The sequence below is a fragment of the Chamaea fasciata genome, unplaced genomic scaffold, assembly GCF_029207755.1.
Source record: "Chamaea fasciata isolate MVZ Bird 193981 ecotype frontalis unplaced genomic scaffold, bChaFas1.0.hap1 SCAF_7, whole genome shotgun sequence".
Taxonomy (NCBI): domain Eukaryota; kingdom Metazoa; phylum Chordata; class Aves; order Passeriformes; family Sylviidae; genus Chamaea; species Chamaea fasciata.
The window spans coordinates 18,774,415-18,802,288 of NW_027094092.1; the positions used below are offsets into that span (position 1 = coordinate 18,774,415).

Here is a 27,874-nt window from a genome sequence, read left to right on the forward strand (position 1 = left end):
AGCATAAGAAAGCTTAAGAGCTTTAGGAGCATGTAGATACAAAAAATACAATGCCATAATAAAGAGACAATAATCTGTGGATTTAAAACATTTAAGTAAAGTTTGATGGAGAGCTGTATTGCTTTTCTGCAAAGGCATCTAGGCTCAGTAAAATGCTGTCCTTCAAAAAATAGCAGCTTCTTAAGCAAGGGTTTGGGATCTTTTTCAAATTCTACAGTTGCTGTAGACATAGGCCCCCAGTCACTCGTCAATGTGAACACAAGGGATTGAAAGTAGCTGCTGACCTTCAGGGCTGCTTTGAGACCATATCACATTATCTTCTGAGTCAGCTCTTTGTACCAAACACCTACCTCCCACAGGTGTCCAACAATAGGAGCATCTGCCCAGGAGTGCTCTGCATTCAGACCCATTTTGCCATTTTTGAATATTATAAGAGTGAATGTCTTATCAAACCACCTACAAAAGAGAACAAGATTTCTTTATGGTTTTGTATATTTCAAAAGCATGTTTGTATTGCAACTTCCTCTCTCTTTAAAATTCACATTCAAATGCACTGAACTTATTCTTTTTATTTAAGAACATTTAAATAAATAGACAGAAATTTGTGAAGTTCTACTTGGCTAGCTACAAGGCCCTGCACCTGGGTCAAGACAATGCCCAGTACAAACAGACTGATGGATGAATGGATTTAGCAGCTCTGCAGAGAAGGACTTGGGGATGAAAAATTCATCATGAGTTGGCAAGGTGCACTTGCAGCCCAGGAAGTCAATCATGTCCTGGGCTGCTTAAGCAGCAGCGTGGCCAGAAGGTTGAGGGAGAGGATTATGCCTCTTTACTCCACTCTGGTAAGATCCCACCTAGAGAGCTGTGCTCAGCTCTGGGGTGCTCAGCACAAGGAGGACATGAAACTGTTAGACTGGGTCAGAGGAGAGTCATGAAAATGGCAAGAGTGCTGAAATGCTTCTCCCGTGAAGAAAGGGTGAGAGTTGGGCTTGTTGCTCAGGCTCTGGGAACACCTTCTTGCAGCCTTTCAATATATGAAGAGGGCTTAAAAGAAAAGCTGAGAAGGACTTTTTGTCATGGTTCATAGTAACAAGACACAGGGCAACAGATATAAACTGCTGGTTTAAACTGTTGGCAAGAGGGTAAATTTAGATGTGTTATAATGGAGAAATCTTTTTTACAGTGGGCTGGTGAGACTCTTAAACATTGTCCAGAGAAGATGTGGATGCCTTGTCATTGCAAACGTTCAAGGTCAGGTTGGACTGGGCTTCGAGTAGACTGATGTAGTGAAAGTTGTCCCTTTCTGTTGCAGAGGGGGTTGGAACTAGGTGAAGGTCCCTTCTAACCCAAACCCTTCTGTGATTCTATGTAATTTATCAACTTAAAAGTCATCATTAATTCATATGCATTGGCCAAATTCTAAAAACAGGAATGCATTTTCCACAGCGTCAATACCACACCTGTCATAACACCTGCCATGGATCAGGGATTTTGCATATGCATCCAGTGACCTCACTGGGTCTTCCTTCTTGTACCCCTGCTCAAAGTCATCCAATGTCACGAAAAACGCTGCTTTTTCAACTGCATCTAAGGACTGTTTGTTCTTTCCACAGCTAAAATAAGCCTGTCGAGCCTTAGCCCATGGTACTCTGGAAAAAAAAAAAAAAACAAACTTGGTTTATAGCCAGATTATGTAAATCTGTCAATGTTTGATTACCTTTAAAATCACTGTGAGACATTCCTCCTACTTCTGTGGAATTTGACACAACTACTTTCCTTGCATTTAAAGTATAAGAACTGTGAAAAGCTCTGACAGAACTTTTACAGTGGAATCCTCAGAACTAATTCAACTCATCATCACAAAGGTGCAAAACTTCATCCTCAGAAATTCAACATTTCTGCACATGCAATACCTACAGCATAGATCATCTATGCTTAAAACCAAACAAAAGAAAGTATCTATTATAAGGAAGAAGAGAACAGTAAAAATAATAATCTGCATATAGGATTGCCACTGCAAAATTTTTTTAACTCCACACAATTACAAGTGACCGAAACACTGTTACACATCATCAATATACAAAATCAGTGACCAAGGTATAAACAACTGACTCCAAACTAGTTTAAAATTCTAAAGCCAATATTCAATGATTATGTTATGCAATGATCTCTAAATACTAAACTTCTTTAAAAAGTAATAATCACCATACCTATCTCCTGCAGTAAGAGCTGCAAGTTTCTCTTCACCAGGCTGAGGTTCTGAATTGTCATCAAGAATTCTCTGTATTTGCTGTTCAATTTCTCGGGGCCTCAACAATCTGCCATCATGGTACAGCCACACTTTGAAGTAACGGCCCTTGTGATACACAACAATGTGTTTGCTGTCTTTCACGTGCTGGAGGGTATCTAGAATTGTAATCACTTATGTGAACACAAAGCTGAAGTCTCAAAACACTAATGCACTAAATAACACAGATGCCTATTGCATGCACTGCAAGTTATTTCAGCACCCCATGTTATTTCATCACAAAGATTCCTGCATGGCACAGCCAAATGCCCAGATCTGACAATCATTTGCCTATACAGCACCACCAGTTCCCACACTGGAGGCTACTATCAAACAACTAAATCTGTATTTCTCTATCTGAAAAATGAGCACTAGTTGTGTAGTCTGGTGAAGCAGTCAGCAAAGAACATCTAGATGAGTATCAGGAAAGATATTTTTAAATCATTTGCATTCTGGTGCTAGACAACTCATGGAGCGTCTTAAGAAACTCAAAATTTATACCATCAGCTTTTGTTTACATTTATCCTGGCAGACACAGAATGAGTATTCCATATATGGCCAAAATGTGTAAGCATTATTATGTGAAGCAGAAAACTAAGCCCCATTTTTTTTTCCTCATTTTACCATCCACGTGGCTTAACTGGGATAAGTCTAAATTTAGTCATGAAGGCATTGTATCAAACCACATGTGAAGTCATTCACTCTGTAGTCATGATTTTTGACAAAGTATGCTATTTAACAACTGCTCAAGTGACAAGATACAGTATTCAACAAGATTTTACCACCAGTTAATAAGAGGACTTTTTTTCTTTAGGAACTATAATATACATAAAATAATTGAAATCAGGGGACAAGGAGTCAAGCTGCTCATGAGAATGTGTAAAAGATGTGTAAAAAAGTACTCACTTAGACATATACAGAATGACACAATTTTTCCTTCAGAAAAACAGAAACAAAGAAAAATGGAAAAAGTATAATAGGAAATATTATATTTATGAAAAGCTTAGGAGGAAAATATGGTAATTTTTATATTGACTGTAGTTTAATTTGAAAGACTTTAAACAAGAGAAATTGAGGAGAACCACGAAAATATACAGGATGTATGTTAATCAGGTGCCAGCTACAATGAGCCACTTCTACACTTCCATGCAAAACTCATTTTAGACTGAAAGAAAACCAAATCCAAGGCTAAATGCAAACTGTTTATACTTTTATTTTATTGACAACAGGGAAGGGGCAAGGGTTACACTCTCAGTACTTGAAGTATTGCAGTGTTCTAAATAATAGTAGCTCATAGTTCAAAACTGTCCAGCAGAGATTTAAAAACCTGCTCATCTATTTAAGCTCCGGGTTATGAGACAGAGTAATGACACCAGGGATGTCCTTTCCCTCACTATGCACATAAAGCCATCTGAGGCATAGCTGGAAAAAAATTCCTCAACAATCTAGCAAAGGCCAGCAGCAGAACTGAGAGCAGAGTCCTTATCTAACACGTGCACCTACTGCTTTATCCACTACCCAATGCCACTTCTCTCTTATCCAACTTCTTACAGCACAGCAAATGCCAGCCCTCCAGCAGGGAAGAGTGGGCAGATCCTTGTGTCTGTTTCAGAGCTCTTTGTTTTGAATTCTGTAGTTGAGTGGGAGTAAGAAGTTTGGAGGCAGTTTGAAACATTAGAGTGAGTTACAGAAAGTAAAAAAAACAAACATTCTGTCTTCAAGTGGCAGCCTGTACACGCATTCCCAATGGAGGTGATTAAACAATAACTCCTGCTTGTACTTCACTGTGATGCTGCCACAATGATGCACTGTTGGGTAAACATGTGAAATCAGATCCAATAGGCTCTTCAGCACATGACATGATCAGAGAAGCCTAGATACAGCTTAAGCTTTTGTAGGAAAACACAACAGCAGGTCTCTACTAAAATCTGCTGTTAAGTTCTCAGAGAGTAAGGAAATGAATAGCAATGTTTTCTTCCACCTGCTGACTAAAAATGGTAAGTTCCTCTAGATGCAATCTGACTTCATTTACGGTGACAAAACCTTCTTAGGAAAAACAAAAAAAGGCAAAGAAAAATGCCACTTTAATATTAAGAACGCAAATATCATCTTGAGCTTGGGAAAAGTAAAGGCTATTTATAAATTAAAAAACAGGGTGGACAATATTATCTTGAAGTTGTTTTGTAAATTTAAGTAAAGGAGAAAAACCACTAAAAAAGCTTCAAAATCTCCCTAAAATGAAAAATATCTAGGCGCTCTATAATCCATTACATCCTGAGTCTTGGAACACAGTACTGATGTACTGATTCTTCTTGGCTGGCCTTGCTTACCTGATTCCTCTCCCGGGATACGGGAAGTATTGAACATCCTTTCCCACTGAGCTGAGCAGAGTGGAACAGTAGATCCCAACAGAAGAATCTGTGAAGCAAACATACATTAAAATGTAATTTTGCATATACAATTAGAAAATTAAAAAGTAAAGAAAAAACCCCAAGATCTGGTTAAACAAAGGCTTCAGAATAGTAAGATTTATAACACAGTAATGCAGTGTTGAGTTTTTTCCTCCCTGTTCATGGTCTTTCCTTGAGCTACATGTGGAATATCCCATGAACATTCCAGAAACATTATTTTTTCCCCTTCTACCAAAAGCTCACCCTTCAGGAGGGATGATTGAAGCTAGCTAGCATCTGAAACCCAAAGAGTTCTCCATGGGTGGTCCGGATGCAAAACTTACACATGCAGCATGCATTAACCTTTAATGCATTCTTTTAAGCTATTTATGGCTGTGTAGGAACAAAAGTTTACATTTCTCAGACTTGTAGTTCCACACAATTAATCACAAACCTTCAATGATCTTGAAAAAAACTACTCAATTGCTTCCACAGTATCTGTTTACTACAATACACAGACATTGGAAAGTACAGAAATTCAAATGGGATTTGCCTATCTTCGCTACCTAGAAATTAGTGCAAACAGGATTTTATCATCATCTTAAGCTCCCACTGGCCCACTCTTGGTGTCAAGTGGCCTCCAGACCTTTATCCCAACCATCCTGTATTGTATCCATAAAATTCTGTATTTTTGACAGTTAGTAGTTTCTGCCCATATGCAATTCAAATGATAGCCAAGATGATTTGGACCTACAAAAGCTCCTAACAATAAGACATTCCTCTCCTCTCCCATTCTGAAAACTGGTCAGCTTCTCACAGATTGTGCTGGAAAAAGATCAAAAGCCATTTAAACTGATATACATACTGGCTTGATTTCTTGTCTGTCCAGTTTCTTCCGATAGAGCAGGATGGCATGGATAACATTACCAGCTCTAGCTGCCTGCAGGGTTGTGGGACATAAAGAAAGGAAGTCCTGTAAAGTCGATAAGAATCGTAAGTTAATGATTACCAGACTATATTAAAAAGAAACAAACCTGATAGTACTTCTCATCCACGTTCTTAAAAGTTTATTCTGGACAACATAGAAAAGGCTTTAAAATTTATGAAGTGCACAAGTGCAGTGAGCAGATGAAATTTTTCTTCAGCAGTCACAATCTCCTTCAACATTATTAATCATTTGAGTAGAAAAGAAAGTGCTATATAAAATTTGATCCAAGCCCTTCATATTTCTTTTTTCCTTTTTGTTTTCAGTCTTTTACAATTTTACTTTCTCTACGTGTATTTGCTAGTATGAGAGCATGCCTCCTTCAGCTGTGTTACCCATGAACTTTTAGATAAAGATTTTGGAAGATTGCTTTTTACAGTATGGACAAAACTGTTTTAGTCGTTACTGCATGAGTTTGTCAAAGTGGCAGCTGTGCTAGGGTCATTAAGATAAGCGTACTTGAAGTACTTCAAGTATGTGACATACTTGAAGGCACCAGAAGACACTGGCTGCAGATTATACAAGAAGAAAGAAAAACAAAGGTTACATCCTCAGAGGCAATGGATTTCTAAGACACCATGAAGTAAGATGCCTACCAGAAACGTTACAGTGCTTGGCACATAAGGTATTTACAGGATGTACCTACCATTGCAAAATAGTTACTATTAACCATAATCGGTCCACGCCCTCTAAGGTAGATATATTCTTCCCACCAATCACTAACCTGCAGCAGGAAGGAAAAGAAAAGCAGTAAAATCTCATCATTTCCACAGTTTATGTCTTCTGTGTTGATGGCGCCACAGGACAACATTCCATGCAGTAGTGGGAAGGAAACTGCTGGTTTGCCTCCCTACTTCAAAAAGGCAATAACCCCTGCCCCACTAATTTCTACCAGACTTCAGGGAAAACAGGGAAAAAAAGGGTGAGAAAACTAAATTCAATTCAGCTATATCTCTCCGATAAGGTTTCAAAGAAGTCACGATCTCCACATGATATTCAGATCTCCTGAATGTTTTACAGCCTTTGCCAGGATACATTAGGCTGCCTGGGTACAGGCACATTAGACAACATAACATATCAAGAAGGAAATAACATTACAGTTCTCGATAATATGTTGAGGGTTGGATTTTTTTTTTTTTGGTAAGAAAAAAAGATAGACCAACAACTCAATTGATACAGTTCTTTATTTTTCTTATACATGCCTTAGCTGCTCTATATTAAAAAAATTGTTCCAAATCACTCCTCTAAACTATCTGGGTAGCTAGGCCCATTATGGAGTTATCAAGCTCAACAAGTAAATTAACAAACTCCAAAAGCAATCCTAACAACAAAATTCTCCAGAATAACAAAATGCAAAATAAGGATTCATTTTTTCAGGTTTCATTCACCTTTGCTCACCACACTGTTTAGCAAATCACACAAATTATTTACATGCAAAATCACATGTACTTTAAAAAAATATTAAGCAGTTTCGATTGCCTTCTTTTACATTTAAGAAATAATGGAATTTAAGCCAAAAAAATGCACCAGGGAACAAATAATGTAATTGGAACAACTGAGCCTCCTATTTATCTACTTACATAATTGGTGGCCCACCAGGATTTTAGCTTCAAATACCACTGAAGCCTTGGTCCCAAATTAAATGCAAAATCTTTGGCAAGACCTTCCATTCTTTTGAACTTTTCATCATCCATAAGTGGTCGAACTGACTCCAGATACTAGAACACAAGAAAAGAATCAGCATCAGCACAGGAACTAACACAGCTTCTCACCATTCCACATAAAGCCCTTTAAGAGTAAACAAAGATTATCCAGTCTCAATCCTTAAGGCTGCAAATACCATGTTTGTAAAATATATGCTCTATATGTATATGCACTTCTAAAGTCTGCTGCAAACTTCAAAAAATAAAATATTTTTTCAGACATTTTTCAGCAAAACACAAGTGAAGGAGGTAAGTCTTCTAAAGATTTTCCACTCCAAAGGGTAAGACATGCTGCTTCTTCAGTAGCAGAGAGATTTATTTTTCTCTCCTCTAAAAATCAAACCTTCAGTTTCTGTGACATATTGCCATATTTACACACTTTGCTACAAGGTTTTGTGTTATATGTAACACACACATTTAATAACACTGTACAACTGGGATGGGTAACAGAAGTGATGTGCTTCAAAAACCCTGGAAATCACACTTTGTGGCACAGCCTTACAACAACAGGCATCACATCATCCAATGTGAATCACACTGGCTTCAAACTGTCACCAGTTTCACTGGTTTGTCACAGCCTTTATTTTAATTTCCACACAGAAGTTTGAATCTGTTACACCATATTAATACCACTATGCAGTTTTTCATGAGGCATGACAAAAACACCCCAAAAGGCATCTAGGTATGGATTCTGTGTTACTGAAGAAAAGAAATTGGTGAATGTACATACCCTATTAACTGTGTCTTTAACAGCTGGAACTGGCAATCGTGGTAAAGACGTCTGGAAACTGTATAACATGGGTTTACGCCCTGAGAAAAGTTTTACAAGGGCCTGAAGAAAAGCAAAAACAAAATACACACACCAAATTATTAGGTTCAATGAAAGAAAAATGACAGACTAAATGTGCAATGTAACTCACAGTCCTTTTCACTGGTAAATTATACTGTACTAGATTTAAGAAGCTACCATATTTATCACGGTTTCAGAAGTAAAAAAAGGCCTTGACAGAAACTAATTTCCTAAAAGTTTAACGACATGTCAGTGGAAGAGCAAGACAGGCATGGTCATTCCTGACTTCCCAGTCATCATCCTGTCACAGGCAATATTTCTGTTTATGTAGGGCACACCTTGATCTTAATATAAATGCAGTTAGCACTTCTTTTCTAGTTCCATTCCCATCTGGAAAGACTAAAAAGACCACGTTTACCAGCTGACCTTTTACTATATTACACAGTAGATACTAGAAACATATCTAAATCGTGCTTCAAAACACAATCATTATCAAGCCTGTGACTCAGCTAAGGTTTCTAGATAACTACAGTAATCTTTAGTCATTGTGCTTTTGTATCATGGTTTAATGTTTTCCAAAGTTACAGCTCAACATCAATAATAGGAGTGATGTTACAGGGAGTTAATTCAAGCATAAATCAATCTCAGGTAGTCTACTACAGGATTTGAACATACCAAATTGTGCAAGCATGCCAGTGTTATACTCAGTGCTTGTGTTACAAAAAACCCCAGCAACCAAACAAAAAAGCCAGAGAGAACTTAGCTTCATTTAACAGAATCTCCTGTGTTCCACAGGAGAGTGAAAACAGCAGCAGCTTTTCTGCCCACCACTACTTTTCAGTTGCAGCACACACTAAGCTGAAATTCTAGACCATGCAACTTTTAGGCTACTCATGAAAGGACTTTGACATTGCCACCCTATTTCAGCAGGAAAGTCGAGTGAAGTGCTATACCAACAATCCAGTAGAACTTTTACTGTCAAAGTGTAATCTTGGTCCAATACACAGGATAGTATATATAAGACAACAGACAAGTCAGAATAAAACAGAGGATGTAATTTGACTACTAAATTCTGAAAACTTCTCCTAACAAAACTGTTAGGATGTAGAGCTTTTCCTCCCTCTCAGTTTCCTGGATCAGCACAGCTAGAGGAGATAATTTTAGGCAGCACAAAACAATTTAGAATTGCGGAGCATTACCAGCAACAAAGACCTCCCTGCAAATGGATCAATATCAGAGCCATCAGATGTACATGGGATGCACCACAGTCATCTGCCCAATGAAATCCAGTTGTGCCTCAGGACAAGATAATTTTGGAAACAGGTGGGAAATAAAAAGCTCAGCTTTTCATCTGGAAATCTAATTTCATACTTGGAGACAAGCTCCAAACCTCTTAAGCCAGAAAAGGCTAAAATTATTTTAAGAGAGTACCTGCTCAACTGACAAAAATCAGCAATTACATTTCACAGTATTTATCTCTTAAGAAAACTTGCAATAGAGAATTTATAATAGCTTGAGACCGAAGAAGTGCTCTGACAGACACACACATTTCACTACATCTCTGATTTCATATGCAGACACAGCAAATAATGTCATTCTAACATATGTTGCATCTGTTCACACATGATTACCATTTTTCAATTAATTTTTTTTAAATGGCAACTAATATTTGGATTTCCCCCTTAACACTGATACAGGAAATTTGACTTTACAAGGTGAAATATCCTGATTAGAAGTGCCACCAGACTTCCAACCAGTCTGAAAAATCACTTTGTACTGTGACTGAAATTAGAGCTCAGGCTTTTGATCCGCATGACCATTTGAAGAGAAAACAGTATAATAAAAACCTAGAAAGCTAAGGTAGTTGGAGCTGCTTCACTAGTGAAGCCAGTCTTCTCTTTTGCTGGGTCTAGTTAAATAGACCTTCATAGTAAGTATAGATGAGACACTGTTGGGCACCTTCAGTGTTCTGTACTTTTACAACATAAAGAATACACAACAAAATACATATGCAACATATATGATAGACAAAAAATTGATAAATACAATATGCAACAAAGCACAGTAAGTAGCATTACGGTTCATACTGTTTTATGGCTGATAAGGCAATATTAAGAGCTTTGATTGAAGTATCTGTCTGGTAGGACATGCTGAAAACCAAGGCAGCTACAGCTCCAAGCAATTGACAGAAAACCTTACCCATTCAGAGCCTCTGGACTGTACCAATTTGAGTCAGGAGGCTGACACCGCTTCCAGAAGAAACCATCAATTAGAAATTTCATTTGTAACAGACAAACATTAAACTCTATTTCAGTGTACACCACTCTGGATACTTGTCCTTGAATAGCTCCCACAGTAAATCATGACCTGTGCTTAGTTTAACACACACCCATTAATTTTTGAGGCTGCAGAGACTGATTTTATCACAGTACTGAAACTAAGCTATTTCTACTACAATACAGGCAAAAGTGAGATGAGAAAACTGAGTCCAAGTAGAAAAATCCCACTTAATCTCTTGCAGCACCAATATCTGCATTTCCTCATTTTACACCTATCATATCCTTTAAGGATACTTTTCCAAAGCACAGCAATCCACAGGACACATACCACTTCCACCTTATCCTTATCTGAAAACTGCATAACACGCTACCTACACCTTATGCTTCTTCCCCAACTCATTTTGGAGGCATACCAATAAATCAGTTGAAAAGGACACTCAACAATATTTTCTTCAAGCGTAAGAATAATTTTATAATGGATGACTAGAAATCGTGACATTACAATAAAGAGTTAGGGGAACGCTTTCTGTAAGGACAAGATTCTTTGGTGCTGCAGCTGAAGTTCTGTACTTGCACATAGAGAAAAAGTAGGTATTGAGTCACACAGGCCCAAGGCACTGGCAAATTTACAAGTTATTCTTGAAGTGCTTACTCTTCCTTCTAGAAGGCCACGGTGAATGGTTTAATTACAACATTAGAAGGGTGACAGCAGAAATAGCTACCTAACAGCCTCCTGTCCCGTGACACAAAAAGCACAAGAAAGGAATAAAACTACAAAATTTTCTTTTAAGGATTTGAATATTGATCAGTTACAAGTTAAGATGAAAGGAAGCCAATATATCCTTACCATCCAAAACTTGGTGCCAGCAGAAAGCTTGCCATGTTCAGAGAACATCCAACCATGGTAGGAGAGCAGCATTTTCAGGGAGTAGCGCATTGTGACGATAAGGGCAACCCAAAGCCCTGTGCCAAAAAGTACTCCACTCACAATGTTCTGTGTTTGGTTTGACATATAGCCACTATTTAAAATAAAAGCCAGCATATGCCAGTTAGTGTCCATTTAAATTCCAAAGAGAAGCAGGTATTGCAAATGTAAGTCTAATCATAGTACAGACAGGCTTTACACAAGCTTTATGCCTGCTTACCCTGCTTTCATAAATTACTTTCCAAACACCTTTGCATGCAGCAACATCAAAGGCCATAAAAGTTTTCTGGGTATATTTCAAATACCCAGAAAACTGCAGCAATACTGCTACAGCAACCTCCCCATTTCATATCCTCGCACATCTCCTTATTTGGCTTACCACGTCAGAAACCTAGTGTTCCAAACCTGATACATTTTAACAGGAATAGCTTTAGGACTAGCTGCAAACAAAACTGATTTCCCTTTAGAGGAACAGTAACCTTCCAGTCTACTTACGTTGTATCGAGTGTTCGGTTGATCTTGGCTATTATTCCTAAGGAAGGATCAATTTTGGCATACATGGTTGACATCACACCCACAACTACAATAAACCAGCTAGATGGGCTAGCAGGATAAACGCCGGTGATAATTCCATTCTGGAAAGAAAAACCTTCACATAATTTTTTCATACCACAGTGACTGACTTCATATTACCATGGAAAGAAAGAAAAATCAACACATTTAAGTCATTGAGTTATAAACAAGATAGTTAAGATTATCCAACAATTTCCTACACGTGATTATCTCCGGAGTAGGGAGTAGATTTACTTAAGTTTGATTACTACAGAAAATGATATCAACAATGAAAGGAACTTTTACATTCTCTTGTAGACATCACTGATCCTGCTGCAAGTCTTAGTAAAAATAATGAAACTAACAACTCTAAAACAAATGACACTTCAATAATTTCAATTTACACTGACTTAGACCCTTCTACATGAATATGTGGCAAAAATATCCTACTGAACAAGACACTGAGAACCAGAATTAACATTATTTTATATAATTTAAACAGTTCTTCTCATGGCTTTATAAGAAAATTTTAATAAGATTTCTGTTAATATGTTTGCGTTTTTGAAAGAGACATTGAAGATAGCCAGCAGCTTATGTAGCTTGCTATTAATGAAACAGATATTTACAATTATAATCACATGTACAAAACAATAAATTCACAGCAATCTACACCAAATACCTCATCAGAAACAAAACTACTTAGCTATAATAAAGGATGTAGCCTTGTACCTCTAAGACATATGACACTAAAGATCACAACTAGTCGTATTTTTGACTTCTGATAAAAGATTACATAATTATGTGGTGCATTATGAAGAGAATGAAGTCAGTTAATTTCTGCATCTGCTTCATCTTGCTTCCAAGAATAAATCAAAGAGATGTACCCTTTCAGTCTTCACAGTATGACCCTGTGCCACCTTCCTCAGTACCCCTTGTCTCAAACAAAATGTCTGTAAGTCTTTCACAATGAGGAACTTTATTTACTATAAAGGGGAAAAAATCAGTTTTCTGTAAAAAAAACTTCCATAAGTTCATAAAACATTAAATAACCCTGAAGTTTGGTGGACGGGACTAGTTTAGAATACCTTGAACCTGATGAACTTCTTCTTCCATGAATAGACACCAGAGAGGTAAATCTGTTTGAGTGCCTCATGGCTCATACGCAGGTCAATCCCATCTGGAGTTACTGTAAATTGAAAAGCTACTGCCTGATGAGCTTCCGCCATTTTCAGAGAGAGTTCTGTCAAAGAACAAAGTGTAAAAAGAGTATTTCTTTCTTGTCCAAAGGAACTAGAAGCTAGTTAGTCCATTTCTAGCAAGATATTTTCTACATCGTAATTTTGGCAAAGATTTCTGAGCATAAATAATTTACATATAGTACTTGCCTTTTCCTTACAGGTTCTACTTGCACTTCAGTCTGGGTGTCCTGATGGTTAATTTAAGGCACCTCTTTTAACCAAAACAGCTGCAAGTGGAAACGAAACACTCATGTAACTTGGGCATTTTGGCAGCATCACAGATAGCTGCATATCACCTCTACATGCAATAAATTAAAAAAATCAGAGCAGAACAGAAAGCAAAAGCCAAAACATTTAGAAAAAGCAAATCACAGGTAGAGAGCATCTCACATTTTAAAGATGATTCAGAAAATGTTTTATTTGAAACAAAGATATCTAAAGTTTTGACGCCAGCTAGAAAAACAAAGTTTCTTCTGGCCATATCTTCTCCCAAAATTTTTTCATATCCTAATTTCAAGATGATTACTCAAAGCAATAAGAGATTGTAGTCCCTGTGGCTCTGTGCTGTGACTGGGAAATAAATGCCAAAATCAAAACTATGCAAAGTTGAGGAAACCAAACCACAAGTGCCAGGAAAATTACCTTCTCAAAGAAATCTGAAATTATGATGAAATTTCATGGAATTGTAGCTCAGTTTAACTGCCCAAATAAATATCAACAACCATGCCAATATAGACAGAAGACAATTACACCGGGCAGCCATAAAAGACTCAAACAAAAACCACTGGAATTTAAAACAGAAATGTAAATCCAATGTAGCCCCAAGAGTCCCACCCTGTGTCAGAGTGTTCTGCAAACACCTCTTGAATTCTGTCAGGCTTGGTGCTGTGACCACTTCCTTTGGGACTCTCTTCCAGTGCCCAACCATCCTGTGGGTGAAAAACCCTTTTCCAAATATCCAACCTAAACTTCCCCAACAGATCTTCAAGCCATTCCCTCAGGTCCTCTCACTGGTCACCAGAGAGAAGAGATCAGTGCCCTCCCCTCCTCTTCCCCCCACAAGGAAGTTGTAACTGCAGTGAGGTCTCCCCTCAGTCCCTTCTTCTCCGGGCTAAACAGACCAAGTGAACTCAGCTGCTCCTGTATCATCTCTCGCCTCTAGACCCTTCACCATCCTGACAGCTCTCTCCTGGACTCTTTCTCAGAGCTTTATATATTTTGTCATGTTGTGGCACCCAAAACTGCCCCCAGCACTGGAGGTGAGGCCGCCCCAGCTCAGAGCAGAGCAGGACAATCCCCTCCTTTGCCCGGCTGGTGATGCTGTGCCTGGTGTGCCCAGAGCACGGTTGGCCCTCCTGGCTGCCAGGGCACTGCTGGCTCAGATCCAGCTTCCCAGAGACCAGGATCCCCAGGGCCCGTTCTGTGGCACTGCTTTCTAGCATCTCATTCCCCAGTCTGTACACGCATCCAGGGTTGCCCCAACACAAATGCAAAATCTGGCACCTGTCCTTGTTAAACTTGTTGGTAATTTCACAGCTTTTCTTTGTTATCATAACCAGCACTTATACATAAACACCTTGGAAGTTGCTCCTACTAATTATTGATTCAGACTAACATTTACACTTACAATTAGAAAGTAGATTTTTGCAGACAGACTCTATGTATAACAGTGAAATGGTCAAAACTATGTATTCCGGAGGAGACCATCATGATTACAAAGTCGGTCACTTGTCCAACTTAATTTATTACCTTACCAAATCTTTCACGCATAGCCCTAAAGACAATATCCTCCTAGAAGTACGACTAAATAGTAGTGGAATTTATTACCCCATCTGTAGGACAGGATTCAAAGGCAAGTTTTAGATTGAGATTTTCACTGGTACAAAACAAGTTATCAATACCAAGTGTTTTAAGGTTGCACTGACAGTTTTATGTAAGGAAAAAACAAACAAATAAACAAACAAACTCCCCAACAACTACTCTACCCTTTTTAAATCCTAAAAGCTAAAATTTACATTTTGTTTGCAAACCCAAAGCTAGTTAAATTCTGGTAGACTGTCATCCCCTGTAGAATAGCACATGAAGACTAATCAGTGCAATTTAGGTGGACATTTCAAAAGCAGTTTATTATGACCAGAGTGCTTCTCCTCTACCCTGTAAATACTCTATTTAATCAAAGTCATCTGAAACACAAAGAATGGGTGCCAAGGTGTGTGAGCAGACAACCAGGCACCTGGAATGCAGCAAAAACAGTAGGCTTAGGAAATAAATACACAATATAAAACGAGAAGGAATACCCTGCAGAGATGAATGAGTTAAGTGCTGTTGCACATCATCTATTAAAGTTGGTGACCAACAGGCATTGATTCTTTGCAATATTTAATGAGCCTGTTCCTGGACCAGCCTACAGTGATCCACCTCTGCAGTGCCAGTACTGCTACAGTGCCTAATGGTAATTCACAGATCTCACAAGTCCATCAGCCACTGCTCATGGCTCTTTGGTTATAGAAGCTGTGTGCCTGTAAACATGGCACCTAAAGCTCACAGCATCCTACAGATAGTATGCAATTGATTTATGTGTGTGTAGTGACTGATTAGAGTAACAAAGAAGAACAAATGAGAAGAATGCAAACCAGCTCTGAACATCAGTTTCAAAAGCTTTAACACAAGCCCTGTGTCCGAGTAACAACTGCAATTTGTAGTACTTAATGACTCTGTCACTAACAACTACTTACATGGGCTCTGCTGCAGGCAGGTATGAGGAAGTCAAAGTCAGCTGTCCATTCATTCATTTAAATTGTTCATGACCAGCTGACAAGAGAGCAATAAAACAGGCAGAGGCAGCAGCAATACAGGGTATAACCTGAACTCCACAGAGTTTGCAAAAGCATTCGAAGTCAAACATCCATAATGTGTTCAGTGGCACTATTAAGACTGGGAGGACAAAACCCCAACAAACACATACAAAGAACTCAACACTATTTGCATACAGAGAATCAGGCCCCCGGATTTGTCTTAAGATGGGCCAACAGGTTCTGCTCAGTTCACTCATGGAATTTTTGTATTCTGGAATGCCAGTGACTTAAGCACACGATCAGCTAGTTTCCATTACCCTTCAACTCCCCTGTGACTTCTCAGCCTGGAAATTTGTAATTAATGTCCTCTTTGGTTCTGAATGGAAAGAATTTCAGGAACCCTTTCATTTTTAAGCACATGCTTTCTTTACTGTCCAAGGCAGAAAAATATTATAAATAGCATCAAGCATTAACAGTCAACCTGACATCTGAATGAATTAAAATTCAGCATTCTCATAAAAATAAATAAGCTTCGTTAAGGAAAATATTTCTTATTCCCAAATGAAAAAGAAAAAAAATTAATCCAGCAAGAATTAATCCTGAATCAAGTAAAGGAGCCCTGAAAACAAATACTGTCCATTTCTAGGACTGTACTGCTTGACATTAAGACGTGAAACAATAAAACGGCTTGTTTGTTTTCATATTCTTCTCCTTTACTTAAGAAAGCCATAAGCCTTTAAAACTGCCCTGAATTATGACGGCAGGATACCAAAGGCTTCCCGAAGCCCGCTTCTTTGAACACTTGTTTTCCTCCTTAAAGGCCAATTTAATCATAAGCCTCGGTACACTTCCCCTCGCTGCATTCCTGCGCTGCCACGTGCTCGCCAGGAAAGTAGGGGAAAGGGCACAGGCGGAGCCTTGGACTTTTAAACTTGACTTGCCACTGTTCCTAAGGCAGCACCCACATCAATCACTTCGCCAGCGCCGAAACAATAGCGTCTTCTAACCGCGGGCATTCGGGTCTGCAGCATATTTCTGCACAGCATATACTAATTAACTTCGTTCCCCACAGAGAGCCATAAACAACAGCTTTTGACTTTCCTAACAGCTTGGCAGAGTCTTACTCAAAGGGGGAAAAGAAAAACCTCAGCACAATAATTTCTACAACTAATCTGAAATGGCTATTTTCATTCCTTTCAGTGCTCTCTTATAATGTTAATGCACCTTAAAAAAAAAATACGCATGCCCCTTAAAATTCGGTTTATTGATTGTTTGCGAGGTTTTTTTTTTTTCTTTTAGAGATGAAAGCTGCCTGTTCCTTGCTCTTATCTGGTTTTATTTAAATTCAAACATGTTGTAACAGTTGCAGATGTTTCTCCTCTTCCTTTTTCATACCTCTGCTTGAGCCAAACTAAACTAAGCACAATTTTTTCCTCATTGTTAAACAAGCACTGCTAGGCTGGATGTCACTTTTAAGTCAAGAAAACACATTACACACTAGAAAGCCTATGTGCTGATGGTCTGCAAAACTCTGCTGCTACATCTACTATGCAAAAAGAATCCTCACGCTGTTATTTTTGCAGTTTCGGGACATTCACACTACAAAGACTGAGGTTTAACTCACAGACCTTACGATTTCAGGTTGCAGAGACTGAACAGTCAGTGTTAGGGCTTACATGTTCCTACAATCACAGAAGGAGATAAGGGCTTCAGCTCTGGAAAATGTGAGGCTGAGAGGTCCTGCGTGCAGGATGCTTCCATTTAGGTCAGGCAGGCAAGAAGTTACCAGTGGCTGGCAATGTCTCCCCAAAGCACAGTGAAAGAACTGCCATGTGCATTTTAAAAAGCAACAAGCCATGAAAAAAAAGCTAACTGCATTACGTACATTGTACAAAACAAGGTATTAACTATTGAAGCAGCTACTCCTGGAAATACTACTGAGTATGAATCTTTTTATTTTTCTGTAGACTACATACACTTTACAGGGATAAATGACAGTGCTAGTGATAGTGAAGTCACTACCTATACCTCAAAGCATATGCAAATCCTAGGCTTTAAGAGGATGTCACTTGCTTCCTATACATTGCTTGGCTCATGAAATTCACTTTTCCCCCCGTTTCCTCTTCCTCTTGAATAGAAAAACGCCTGCCATTTTTCCTTGTCAGGATTCTAAACATCCAACGAAAAGAGACATATTACTTACAGTTTTCACACCAACAGCTCCTCTTCCTGCAAAGGAAGTTAACAAATGCAGAGGAAAACTGAAGAGGTCCCATTCACTTGATGAACCAAACAGCTAAAACCTTGAGGAAAGACATAATTCCATGACTCTCACTTCCAAGTACATTGATAATTTAGTTAGAGTTTCTCCTCACAGGTTTCTGACATCTATCTATAGATTAACTTTAATACGCAGGGCATATGACTGTCAGGAACCAAGCTCACAAAACAATTGCCTCCAATTATCCTACTTGGATAATCAAAAATTGACAGTTTTCTACAAAAAGCAAAGGCTGCTGCATATAGTTTCTCTGAGAACATGGCTATGTACCACGACACACAGGTTTGATACTCTCAAACAGACATCCTCAGGACCCAAGCTACAGAGTGTTCATAGATAGACTCGCAGCATTAGAGGTATGATGGCAGTTCTGAAATCAGAATTACCTGTAACAAGGCGCTTCTGAATTCAAAATTACCTGGAAGTCCTTGTAACTTCAGGCAGATAAAAGCACCACCAATAAAGCAATGAGAAGCATCTTGTGACAAAGGCTTTTTCTTCTAACTCCTGCCAAGTTCCTACTGAGCAAGCTTAGAAGGAAAAGAAAAAAAACAACAAACAACCCAAAACAAAACAAAAAAACCCCAAGGAACCACAACAGAAACTTGACCCTGAATAATTCTTCATTCCTTTCTTAAAATAAACTTACAACTTCAAATTTTAGTTTGGCACTCTGGTTTCAAATAGCGACTGGTGAGGAGAGAAGTGTAATACTAAACTATTTAAAATGACATTGTTTAAGGAAGCTTTCAAGATGGGAAATGGAGAAAAATATCAGAAGGAAGTACATTAAATCCAATTTAAATTAGTAAACATACTTAAAACTGTATTAAAATTTCCATTTAAAGCTAGACACCTTGAATGAAGAATGATTTTGGAAAACCAAGCAAGTATCTCAAAGTCTTGGTCTGACCCCAAACCAGTTTATTTAAAAGAGAAAAGCGAGGGGGAAGGAATCTATTTCTATTAACATGCAAATCAGAAAGTGCTACTGTTTGAATGTTAAAAGCAGCTACAGAGAACTAGAAAATAATTCTGGAGTTCCCAAAAGTTCTCGTAAAAGACTTGGAGTCTGAAACCTCTTTAAATATTGAAAATATTGAAGAAATTTTATCCACTATTTTGCTGTCCACACAAAATAGGAGGTGAGCTTTTAAAAGAAAACAGACACTCAAAGGATTTATTCTGTATGTTTAGTGATAACGTCTTTTGACACTTTAGGGTAGGTCACTGAATTTTAAGAGTCTGAGGACAGACTTAATGAAATTAAAGCCAATATTTAAACACTTAAACAGTGCCACTGTGTTTGTGCTGAGACAGTGACCAAGTATTTTCTCTCAGCTGTGTAAGCCATTACTATGGCAATTTGCATTTTCTATCTCCCAGAAGGCCAAAACTATGAATGTATTTTGTTTGATACAGACCACTAAAGAACTTTGTATGCTCAAATCTGTTGATTTCGTATCAGGCACTAAATCAAAAGAAAGAGAATTCCAAACACTGAGATATCTATCCAATCTCTTCACACACTATTACACATTTCACTTGGATTGCTGTTATTGATGGTCCTGTCAGTCCAAACCCTCAGTACCACCTACACAAAGTATTCAGATGAGACTATGACAGCTAACTTTGCCTAGACAGTGTGCTTGCAATGAAATGATACATAGTGAAGCACAACAAAGCCAGTGCCAACATCTACAGATAACTTCCTGGCCTGTTAGTTTATTTCCACACTTTGCAACCTGCTACAATTTATTTGACTTCTACAGTCATCCCAAAAGTGGATGCAAAAAAACCCCAAAAAATTAAAACCAACAAAAACCCCCACCCACCAGAGGAAAAAAAAAACCCCACACTGAAACTGCCAATGGATTCACAAGTACAGGGACTGAAACTGGGATCAGTGGCTGATAAATAGAAGGTTTTCACTGCCATCCAGATGGACCTTTACATGCTAGAGCAACAGGCAAGCTGAAACCTCATGAAGTTCAACAAGAAGTGCAAAGTCCTGCATGTGGGGAGGACTAACCCCACACAGCAGCGACTGCCTGGCTGGAAGGCAAAGCTCAGCAAGTGGCACATGAGCCAAGAAGGTGCCCTTGCAGAGAAGGCTGAAGAGGATGCTGACAGAATCCTGTGGGGCACTAGGAGGACTGTTGCGACCAGGTTGAGGGAAGTGACTCTGCCCTTCTCAGCGCTGATGAGGCCCCATCTCAAAAACTCTGTCCAATTCTGGGCTCCCCAGTGAGAGAAATGAAACTACTGGAGAGAGTCCAGTGAAGAGCCAGTAAGAGGATTAAGGGCTTGAATTATCAAGCCTGCAGAGATGCTTTAGGAAATTTAATGGAGGAGTTTTCAGAAGACATCTGCTGCAAAAAATAAAGTTACAGAGCACTAAGGTCTGAACAAGAAATCTTGTGCTTCAATTGCTCTAAATCATCAGCATACCTTGAAATTCAAATGGGTAGTAGCAGCCAGGTATTCGAAAAGAACAAGTTTTCTGCAACTGACAAAAATATGCTAGTAGTTTGGAGGATAAAAGAAGCTGGACTTTGAAGAACCCTTTAGAAAATGATTCAGCTCAGTTTTTCAAAAATACTCCAGTAACTTTGCCTTTGCTGAAAAGCACCAAAGTGCCATTACACATGGTTTCCAAATGCATATTGGTATTTTAAACACCACTACCTTGCCCAGTGAAACTCTGCCAGTCTTAAGGCAGCAGGTAGACTTCTGGGGCTGACTTTAAGTGCCCCATAATTTGCAGTGATATGCTGGAAAACCATGCAAGGTCCTAATAAAAAAATAAGCTTGCAATTTAATGCTACATGTATAGGTGCCTGTCTAGAAAAAACACTGACTGCTCCTATCAAACTAAAAATTATCAATAATAAAAGGAATGTGACTTCTGTAAAGTATATGCAGGTTTTTCATGGGGTTTGCTATAAATACAATAATTTCAGGCACTGAAGTATACACTGTACAGCAGCATCCAGCACTGACTCAGTAAATCAAGGTCCTATCCACTCTTCGCTGAGAAAGTGGTGGGGAGGCAGTCACATAAATGCCAAAATTCTGCCCTACTGCAAGAGGATCGATAAGGTAAGGCAGCTAACCAGCGAATGCCAAAAGGATGCCAAAAATGCTTTCACGTGTGTACATGTGGTGCTCCTTTGATGCACAGGTGAACAAAATTAAAACTAAAGCATAAAAATAGCATTCAGTTTAAGAGAAATCTAAACAAGCAGCAAATCTGTCAAGAGTTCTTTGCCTTTCAAAGGAAATTCAGGTCTTGTTCTGCTACAGAATCTTCAGTAAACAGTATAAAATATGCAGCTGAAACATTTCAACATATGAACAAAAAGACTGCCTGGTCTCTCATATCCATTTCTTGGATATTCTCTTAGGTAATGGTACCTTCCTGTATACTGCACTTAATGCAAAAAGGTATCAAGATACCAAAGCCTCAAAAAGAGCAGTTCATTGAGTTTATACTTAGCTCATGTGACATTCCACAAGGTGCTGACTACTGAACTTACTATAAAGATTAACCAGACACAGTTATTCACTTGAGAATTCCTATTTCTAAATTGCTTCTCTGCCTACTAACCTTCAATACTGTCTAATCATGCTTCAGTATACAGGATGACACAGATACTCACTGCTTTCAAATATTACAGATAACTCAGCTATCTTACAATGACTAATCATATTTTACAGACACAAAATCTTTACAAAAAATATGAGAGGTATGAAGCCAAATCATATCTGCGCACAAATTAGCCACAAGGATTAAGGTCACTCAACGTTTCTCAGGTGAACCTAGTAACTATGGCATACAAATAAAACAGAAACTGAAGAGTCACTCTCCTTTAAAAGCTGAATTAACATAGCACTGATGAAAACAAAATTAATCTGACAGGTGTTCTAATGACACTTTAGTTGGGACAAGTTCTCATATTTGGTTATTGCTAATCGTTGGCTCCAATCCTTCCCACCCTCACCTACACTTGACAGGTGTGGTCTCTTGGAATTGCAGATGTCTTTAAGGATTTCTCACAACTAAGAGATGAACAAATGCTGGCTCTCAAGCCAAGGTGGAGAACTGAATACATGTATCTACCCAGCTACAGCAACACTGGGAGCCACAGCAAACCTCATCCACAGAGGAGAGTTTGAAATCAGAACAGGTAAGAACTCCTCAGTAACTTGCTGTCCCATGGGCAGAAAGTACTGACTTCAGCAGTTTTCCAAGATCACCTGTGAGTGAATATACTCATTACCCTCTGCAGACATCTCTTTTGGAATCTTGGGCCAATTTTCTTATTCCCTTCCTAGACGGTAAACTGGAGCAACAGGTCTATATGGATGGAAAGAGATAATGACAAACAGGCCAATGAACGCAACATAAATACCTGAACACCTGTCTTCCTTAAAAGCAGGCATGAGATCTATTTGTCACACACAAACCTTCTATCCCAGAAGCTCACTGCCCCTGGGGTCCTGAGTAAGGACACGTCAAGAGGCAGGCTCATTCCAATGCTCCTAGCTCCTAACAGACACTACACTACAGCAATGGCAATCACTCAGCTGTAGCTCTCAAACAGAAAGTCAAGAAAAACAGTGTGAGCTTTGATTCACACACAGCCTTCAGCTGCTCAGAGGGGCTGGATCAGATTGGAACCATTTCAGAAGAACTGATGCCAATGGAGAAAATAGTCACAGACAGCAGTTCTGAAACTCTATTTTCCATTACATGAATGACGCTGTTTATACTGAACATGTCCAAGATGGTGAGGAACTCTGGAGTGACAGAAAGTTCATGTGCTCCCCACTCAGTTATTTCTGAGGACTCCAGCAGTGACTGCCAGCTCCTGTGACAAGCAAATTAATTTCAGGGGCTGGACTCCAGTGTTAGGCTCAGTATTCAGTTTAAGACATCCAACCAAGTGTCTGTCTGCAGGCTTTAAACTCCCATTAGACTCAACACAGATGCCATCAAGATTTCTCAGAGAGGTATTCGGAGAACAGACTGTTTTCATCTGCACTTCAAGGAGAAAAGCCACAGTTAGTAGAAGTTGTCTTCCCACCTGATCTGGAAACAGGCAAAACAGAGGAGATTTGCAAACAAGCTGTTAATTAATTACTAGACTAACCCTAAGGAATATTAATCCCTACAGTTTCTGGATCATATGATCTCTCTCCTCTTCCCAATAGCATGTTCCTGTAGAAGATGGTTCCAAAATGTACACCTCAACAAGTAAACAAACAACCCCTCCAAAACCCCTAATGAACACAAACCACCAGCATTCTCCAAAATCGAACCAGAAACTTACAACTGTTGGATTATTTCTACAGATTTTTTTTTCCTTACACAGGACATACTGTATTGTTCCTAGGCCTCTTAGATCATTCTAGCCTCCATTGCAATACACGTTATATTGTTCACATCCCAGCAAGCTGCATCCTCTGACCTTCTAGAAATCCAGAATAATCTGAGAGAGAAGCACGCTCTGCTAAAACACTGCAGTTATCATACCATGCAGAAACCTCCCCCACCTCATAAAAACTAGGCTCTAGACCTGGGTATTTCTTTTTAACTCCTATAAAAGACATACCCAGGCATTTAGATTATACATGTTGAACCCTTCTCTCTCTTTGAACTTAATAAGCTTCTGTGCTCTTGCGGCAAACAAGAATTATTATCTTCCCTATGACGACAAATGTTTCTGGAGTGGCAGGACTTTCACGAGACATAAAAGATGTCACATTTTAGGACTTAGGAGATGCTGGAAGATGAACAACAATGTGCAGTGATGAAAAAGCAAACTGAGCTAATTGCTCCCTAAGTAGTTCAATGGCCATTTACTGCACCAGGTTGAAAGACCTCAATAAGGTTTTTCAGCTTGCATGAGGCTCTAAGACTGAAGAACCAGTTCCAAAGATTTGCAAAAATATTTAAACTGACATCCACAAAAAAGTTAATCCAGACTTGAAGAAAGAGGGCTCAGTCATTTTGATCGTGGAGTTCAGAACTGTGGTACAAGCATGCTGCAGGGCAAAGACAATGGATTTGGAATGTAAGTAAATAAATAAATAAATAAATAAATAAATAAATAAATAAATAAATAAATACATACACGCTTTTGGAGTTTTGATGACTGGCTGGGGTATATCCGTGGATTTTTTTCGGGGGGTGGGGGTGTTACTTGTTTGCCTTCTTAGTACAAACATTTGCTTAAGTCGCCTTTCATCCCGGACTTTCGAGAGAAGACTTGGGATTCACTGCCCGGGGGGCACAGGGACACCGCGGCTGGCTGCGGCCGCCCCGGCTCCAGCCTCCGCCGCTCCCCAGCGCAGACCGCGGGCAGCCGGGCCCGGCCCCGAGCGGCGGGCGCGCCCCCGCCCCCGGCGCGCCCCCGGCGCCCCGCCCCTGCCCGCGCGCGCTCACGTGACGGCTCCCGAGAAGTGGGTGAAAGGTCGCGGCGCCGCGGCCCCGCCCCGCGCCGCCCGCGCGTCCCCGGCCGCTCCAGGCCTTTCCACGCGCGCCGGGAAGGCGCTGCCAAACAAAAGTTCCCAGAGAAAAGGACCGCAAGCGATGAAAGGAGCCAAGCGCATCTCTCAGCGGGCAGGGGAAAAAGGGTGTGCTCAGCTGGTGCAGCTGAGCGACTTCCAGAACGGTTCTCAGCGCTAAAAAGCCTCAGTTGTTCAAGGTTACGCTTTTCTTGAACAAGGAATGGTGATTTCTTCCAGGAAGAGGCTCTTCAGTCACGGCTGAAACACCCCAAAATTTTAAAAAGCACTCAGATCGACTCAACATTCAAGCTAAGTCACAGCTGTGACAGAGCCCGATACCTGTGTAACCATGTGAAGTTACATTTCCTAGGCTAACAAAGATCCATACAACACCACCTGTGCTATTGTAAACTGGTAATCATTAGTTTATATTGATATGCTTACAAGAGGAAAAGAACCTGTTAGTTATGAAGGAAGCCCTCAACAATTGTTTTAAGTAGCATCCAGTCTTGATGGCCAGAAAAAGCGTAAAGGGTTTAGCAGATCTGGAAACTGAACACGTCAGACAATTGGGAAAGCATAATGAAAGAAGATCGAAGGCATTAGATCTCCATTTTCAGCGCTACTCCCCTACACAGACACGTGAAAAGGAAACGAGCAGTTTTCTGTACTGTAATTTCCTTTAGACTGCAGATTGTCCTCTTAAATGCTGACAAACTGCCAGGTTAGGAGGAAGAATGAGACGTTTGTCTTGGTCCTACTTTGCACTTTCCTCTTCCCAAAAAAGGTGCTTCCTGTTACAGTTTCATCAACACTAGTACACATCAATTATAACTGGATCGCAGCCCAAGTAATATTTTAGGTTCAGTTTTCAATTTTAAACCAGAGAACATAGCGCAAAGACCCAAGCTGTGGGAATATGAGGAGAGAAAATGTAATTCCGTGATGCTGCAAGACCTTTCTACAAGAAGTCTAATTAGCATTCTCATGCAGTAAACCTGTCACGCCTTGAAAAAGATACTACATTTCCTGTGTTTGTAGTTGAGGAGTTTGTAGTGACTGCGGTTTTTATAGGTTTTACAGGCTGGAATCACACGGACATACAGACTCTCTCTCACACACACAATAAATTCGTTTCCGCACTTGAAAACCCACCACCGATGCCACGCAGAGTGTACCCTTCCACAGAAGCGAAACTCCTCCCGGTTACGAGTCAAACCCACGAAGCTGCGGGTCACCAGTGTCACCTTTGTTTCGGCGGCGGCACAGATTCAGCGGATCTCCCGCTGTACCTGTGTCACACCGCTCCCCTGCCCCCATCCCCGCCCTTATCTGCAGCACTAAGGCACTATACCTCAAACCGGGGCAAATCGCGAGCACGATGCCAAGGGCACCGCGCCTTTCCAGGACTCTCCAGCGCCCGCCAGCACCGCACCCGCCACCCTTCCCTGCATTTCCACCCTTTTCTCCAGCGAAGACGAGCTCCGCTTAGGAAGCAGCGCCCGGCACACTCGCACATACACCACGGAACTTCGCGCTCGACCTAATGGAAACAATAATTAGGCTAAAACCGGACCAGGCGAGCCCGTCCGCCCGTCCCCGATGCTGCCCTTCCTCAGCCCCAAGGAAGGGGACGGCGGCGCGCTGCGGGAGCGTCCCGGCTGAAGGGGGAGGGGAGCGGCAGCCCGCGGTCAATCAGCCGGGCACGGCGGGCACACGGCCGCCGCCACCCCCTGCCCGGCCCCGGGGCCCGGGCCCCGCGCCGCTCACCTGCAGAGACCGGCGGCGACGGGCGGTGACCGGGCCGGGTGCCGCGGCGGCCGCTCGGGAAGCCGCGATGGGACGGCGGCCGCTCCCCGGCACGCCCCGCGGAGGCGGAGCAGAGATGGCCGGGGAGGTGCCGCGGGCCGGGGCTGGGCTGGGCGGTGGAGCCGGGGCGCAGGAAGCCGAACGCGCGTGGAAGTGTGACCGTGGGGGTGGCAGTGCTGGGGTTGCGACAGGAACCGGGAAACACGGTCTCTGTGGCCTCGCAGGCGTCCGCGGGAAAGGAACTTCTGGGACTGCGAGGAGGGGATCCGGGGCTGTAAACGAGGCGGGGAGAAACCTGCTCCTTGGAGGAGGACTGCGCGTGGGGCACATCTCTGGTGGTGGAGGATCTGCCAAGGAAAGCTGAGATTTCTGATCCCGCAGCCCCTCTGTGAGCCCAAGGCAATGGCTCTCCTGGGCTCTGGCAAGAATAGGGTCAGATCTTAGAGCAAGTGCAGATGGGGGTGTGAAGGATCTTCCAAGGGAGGGCGCAGGACAGCAACAGCTTTCCCTCCTGGTTCCTTTTTGCTCGGTAGCCCTGGCTGGAGGGTTTTTCATTTGAGTTTCCTCTTGAGTTCTGAATGGCGCGCGGCATTAGGTGAGCGAAATCCTTTCAAGGCGGCGCAAGGGCAGAACACCGGTGAGCGTCAGCAAGAGCCTTCAATCCTGGCCCCTTCTGTGTGGGACCCCCAGCACGGAGCCAAGATAGCCCCCCCGGGAAGGACCAGCCACCACACTCTGCTCCAGCAAATAACTGGGATTTGAGGGAAATAAGTACACTAAATACGTCTTTGTAAAAGTGACTACATTCTTTTAAAAATGTAAAAATCACGAAAGTAATTAAAATGCCAAGGTGCCAGTCTCGGGGCAGAATGGCAGTCAGTTTGAAAACGACTAGTTTTTGAATTTGTAATGAACTTGCCACTTTCAAGATCTTGGATATCAGATGCTTTGTTTGATTTTAGCATGATAACAGCTGGAAGACTGCTCTGTCCCAAAAGGAGGTCATGGCATGTCTGACTACAGTGGTGTCAGAGTATGGAGTCTCTCCTTCGCACTGCTGAGAGCTGGGATTCCTACATTTTTTCCCTTGTGGGCACACCCACCCAGCCATGCAGTCTTTCCTGCTGCAATTTCCAGGATGTGGCTGAAAGCTTCCAAATACACAAACGGGACCAAATCCAGAAGCATGGACACTACAGACTAAATCTTTCCCTTACACTGAGGATCATGCAGCGTCAATAAAAAGAAACCCCCACTTCTGGCCAGAATTTTCCCTTCTAGTATTGTATGCCTAATGATGCAATTTTAAGGTGTTATTCTT

At 40.8% G+C, this 27,874-nt stretch overlaps 1 protein-coding gene across 3 annotated transcripts in view; it reads right to left on the minus strand.

Annotated features, from left to right (window-relative positions):
- The window catches only part of CPT1A (carnitine palmitoyltransferase 1A), a 39,120-nt gene extending 12,524 nt beyond the window's left edge, over positions 1 to 26,596 (minus strand). The window contains exons 1-14 of one of the 3 annotated variants that reach the window (XM_066187828.1): positions 26,515 to 26,558; positions 18,151 to 18,250; positions 13,300 to 13,379; positions 13,000 to 13,154; positions 11,858 to 11,997; positions 11,285 to 11,456; positions 8,099 to 8,200; positions 7,246 to 7,383; positions 6,312 to 6,389; positions 5,546 to 5,653; positions 4,621 to 4,708; positions 2,214 to 2,409; positions 1,464 to 1,652; positions 351 to 456 (exon numbers count right to left, since the gene is read on the minus strand). In XM_066187828.1, coding sequence (XP_066043925.1) covers positions 351 to 456; positions 1,464 to 1,652; positions 2,214 to 2,409; positions 4,621 to 4,708; positions 5,546 to 5,653; positions 6,312 to 6,389; positions 7,246 to 7,383; positions 8,099 to 8,200; positions 11,285 to 11,456; positions 11,858 to 11,997; positions 13,000 to 13,140 — 1,458 coding nt within the window. In that variant the 5' untranslated portion in view covers positions 13,141 to 13,154; positions 13,300 to 13,379; positions 18,151 to 18,250; positions 26,515 to 26,558. Of the gene's footprint in view, positions 1 to 350; positions 457 to 1,463; positions 1,653 to 2,213; positions 2,410 to 4,620; positions 4,709 to 5,545; positions 5,654 to 6,311; positions 6,390 to 7,245; positions 7,384 to 8,098; positions 8,201 to 11,284; positions 11,457 to 11,857; positions 11,998 to 12,999; positions 13,155 to 13,299; positions 13,380 to 18,150; positions 18,251 to 24,368; positions 24,620 to 26,514 lie in introns of those variants that run through there. The other 2 variants (XM_066187829.1, XM_066187830.1) reach the window with 2 other exon arrangements.
- Positions 26,597 to 27,874: the final 1,278 nt, after the last annotated feature.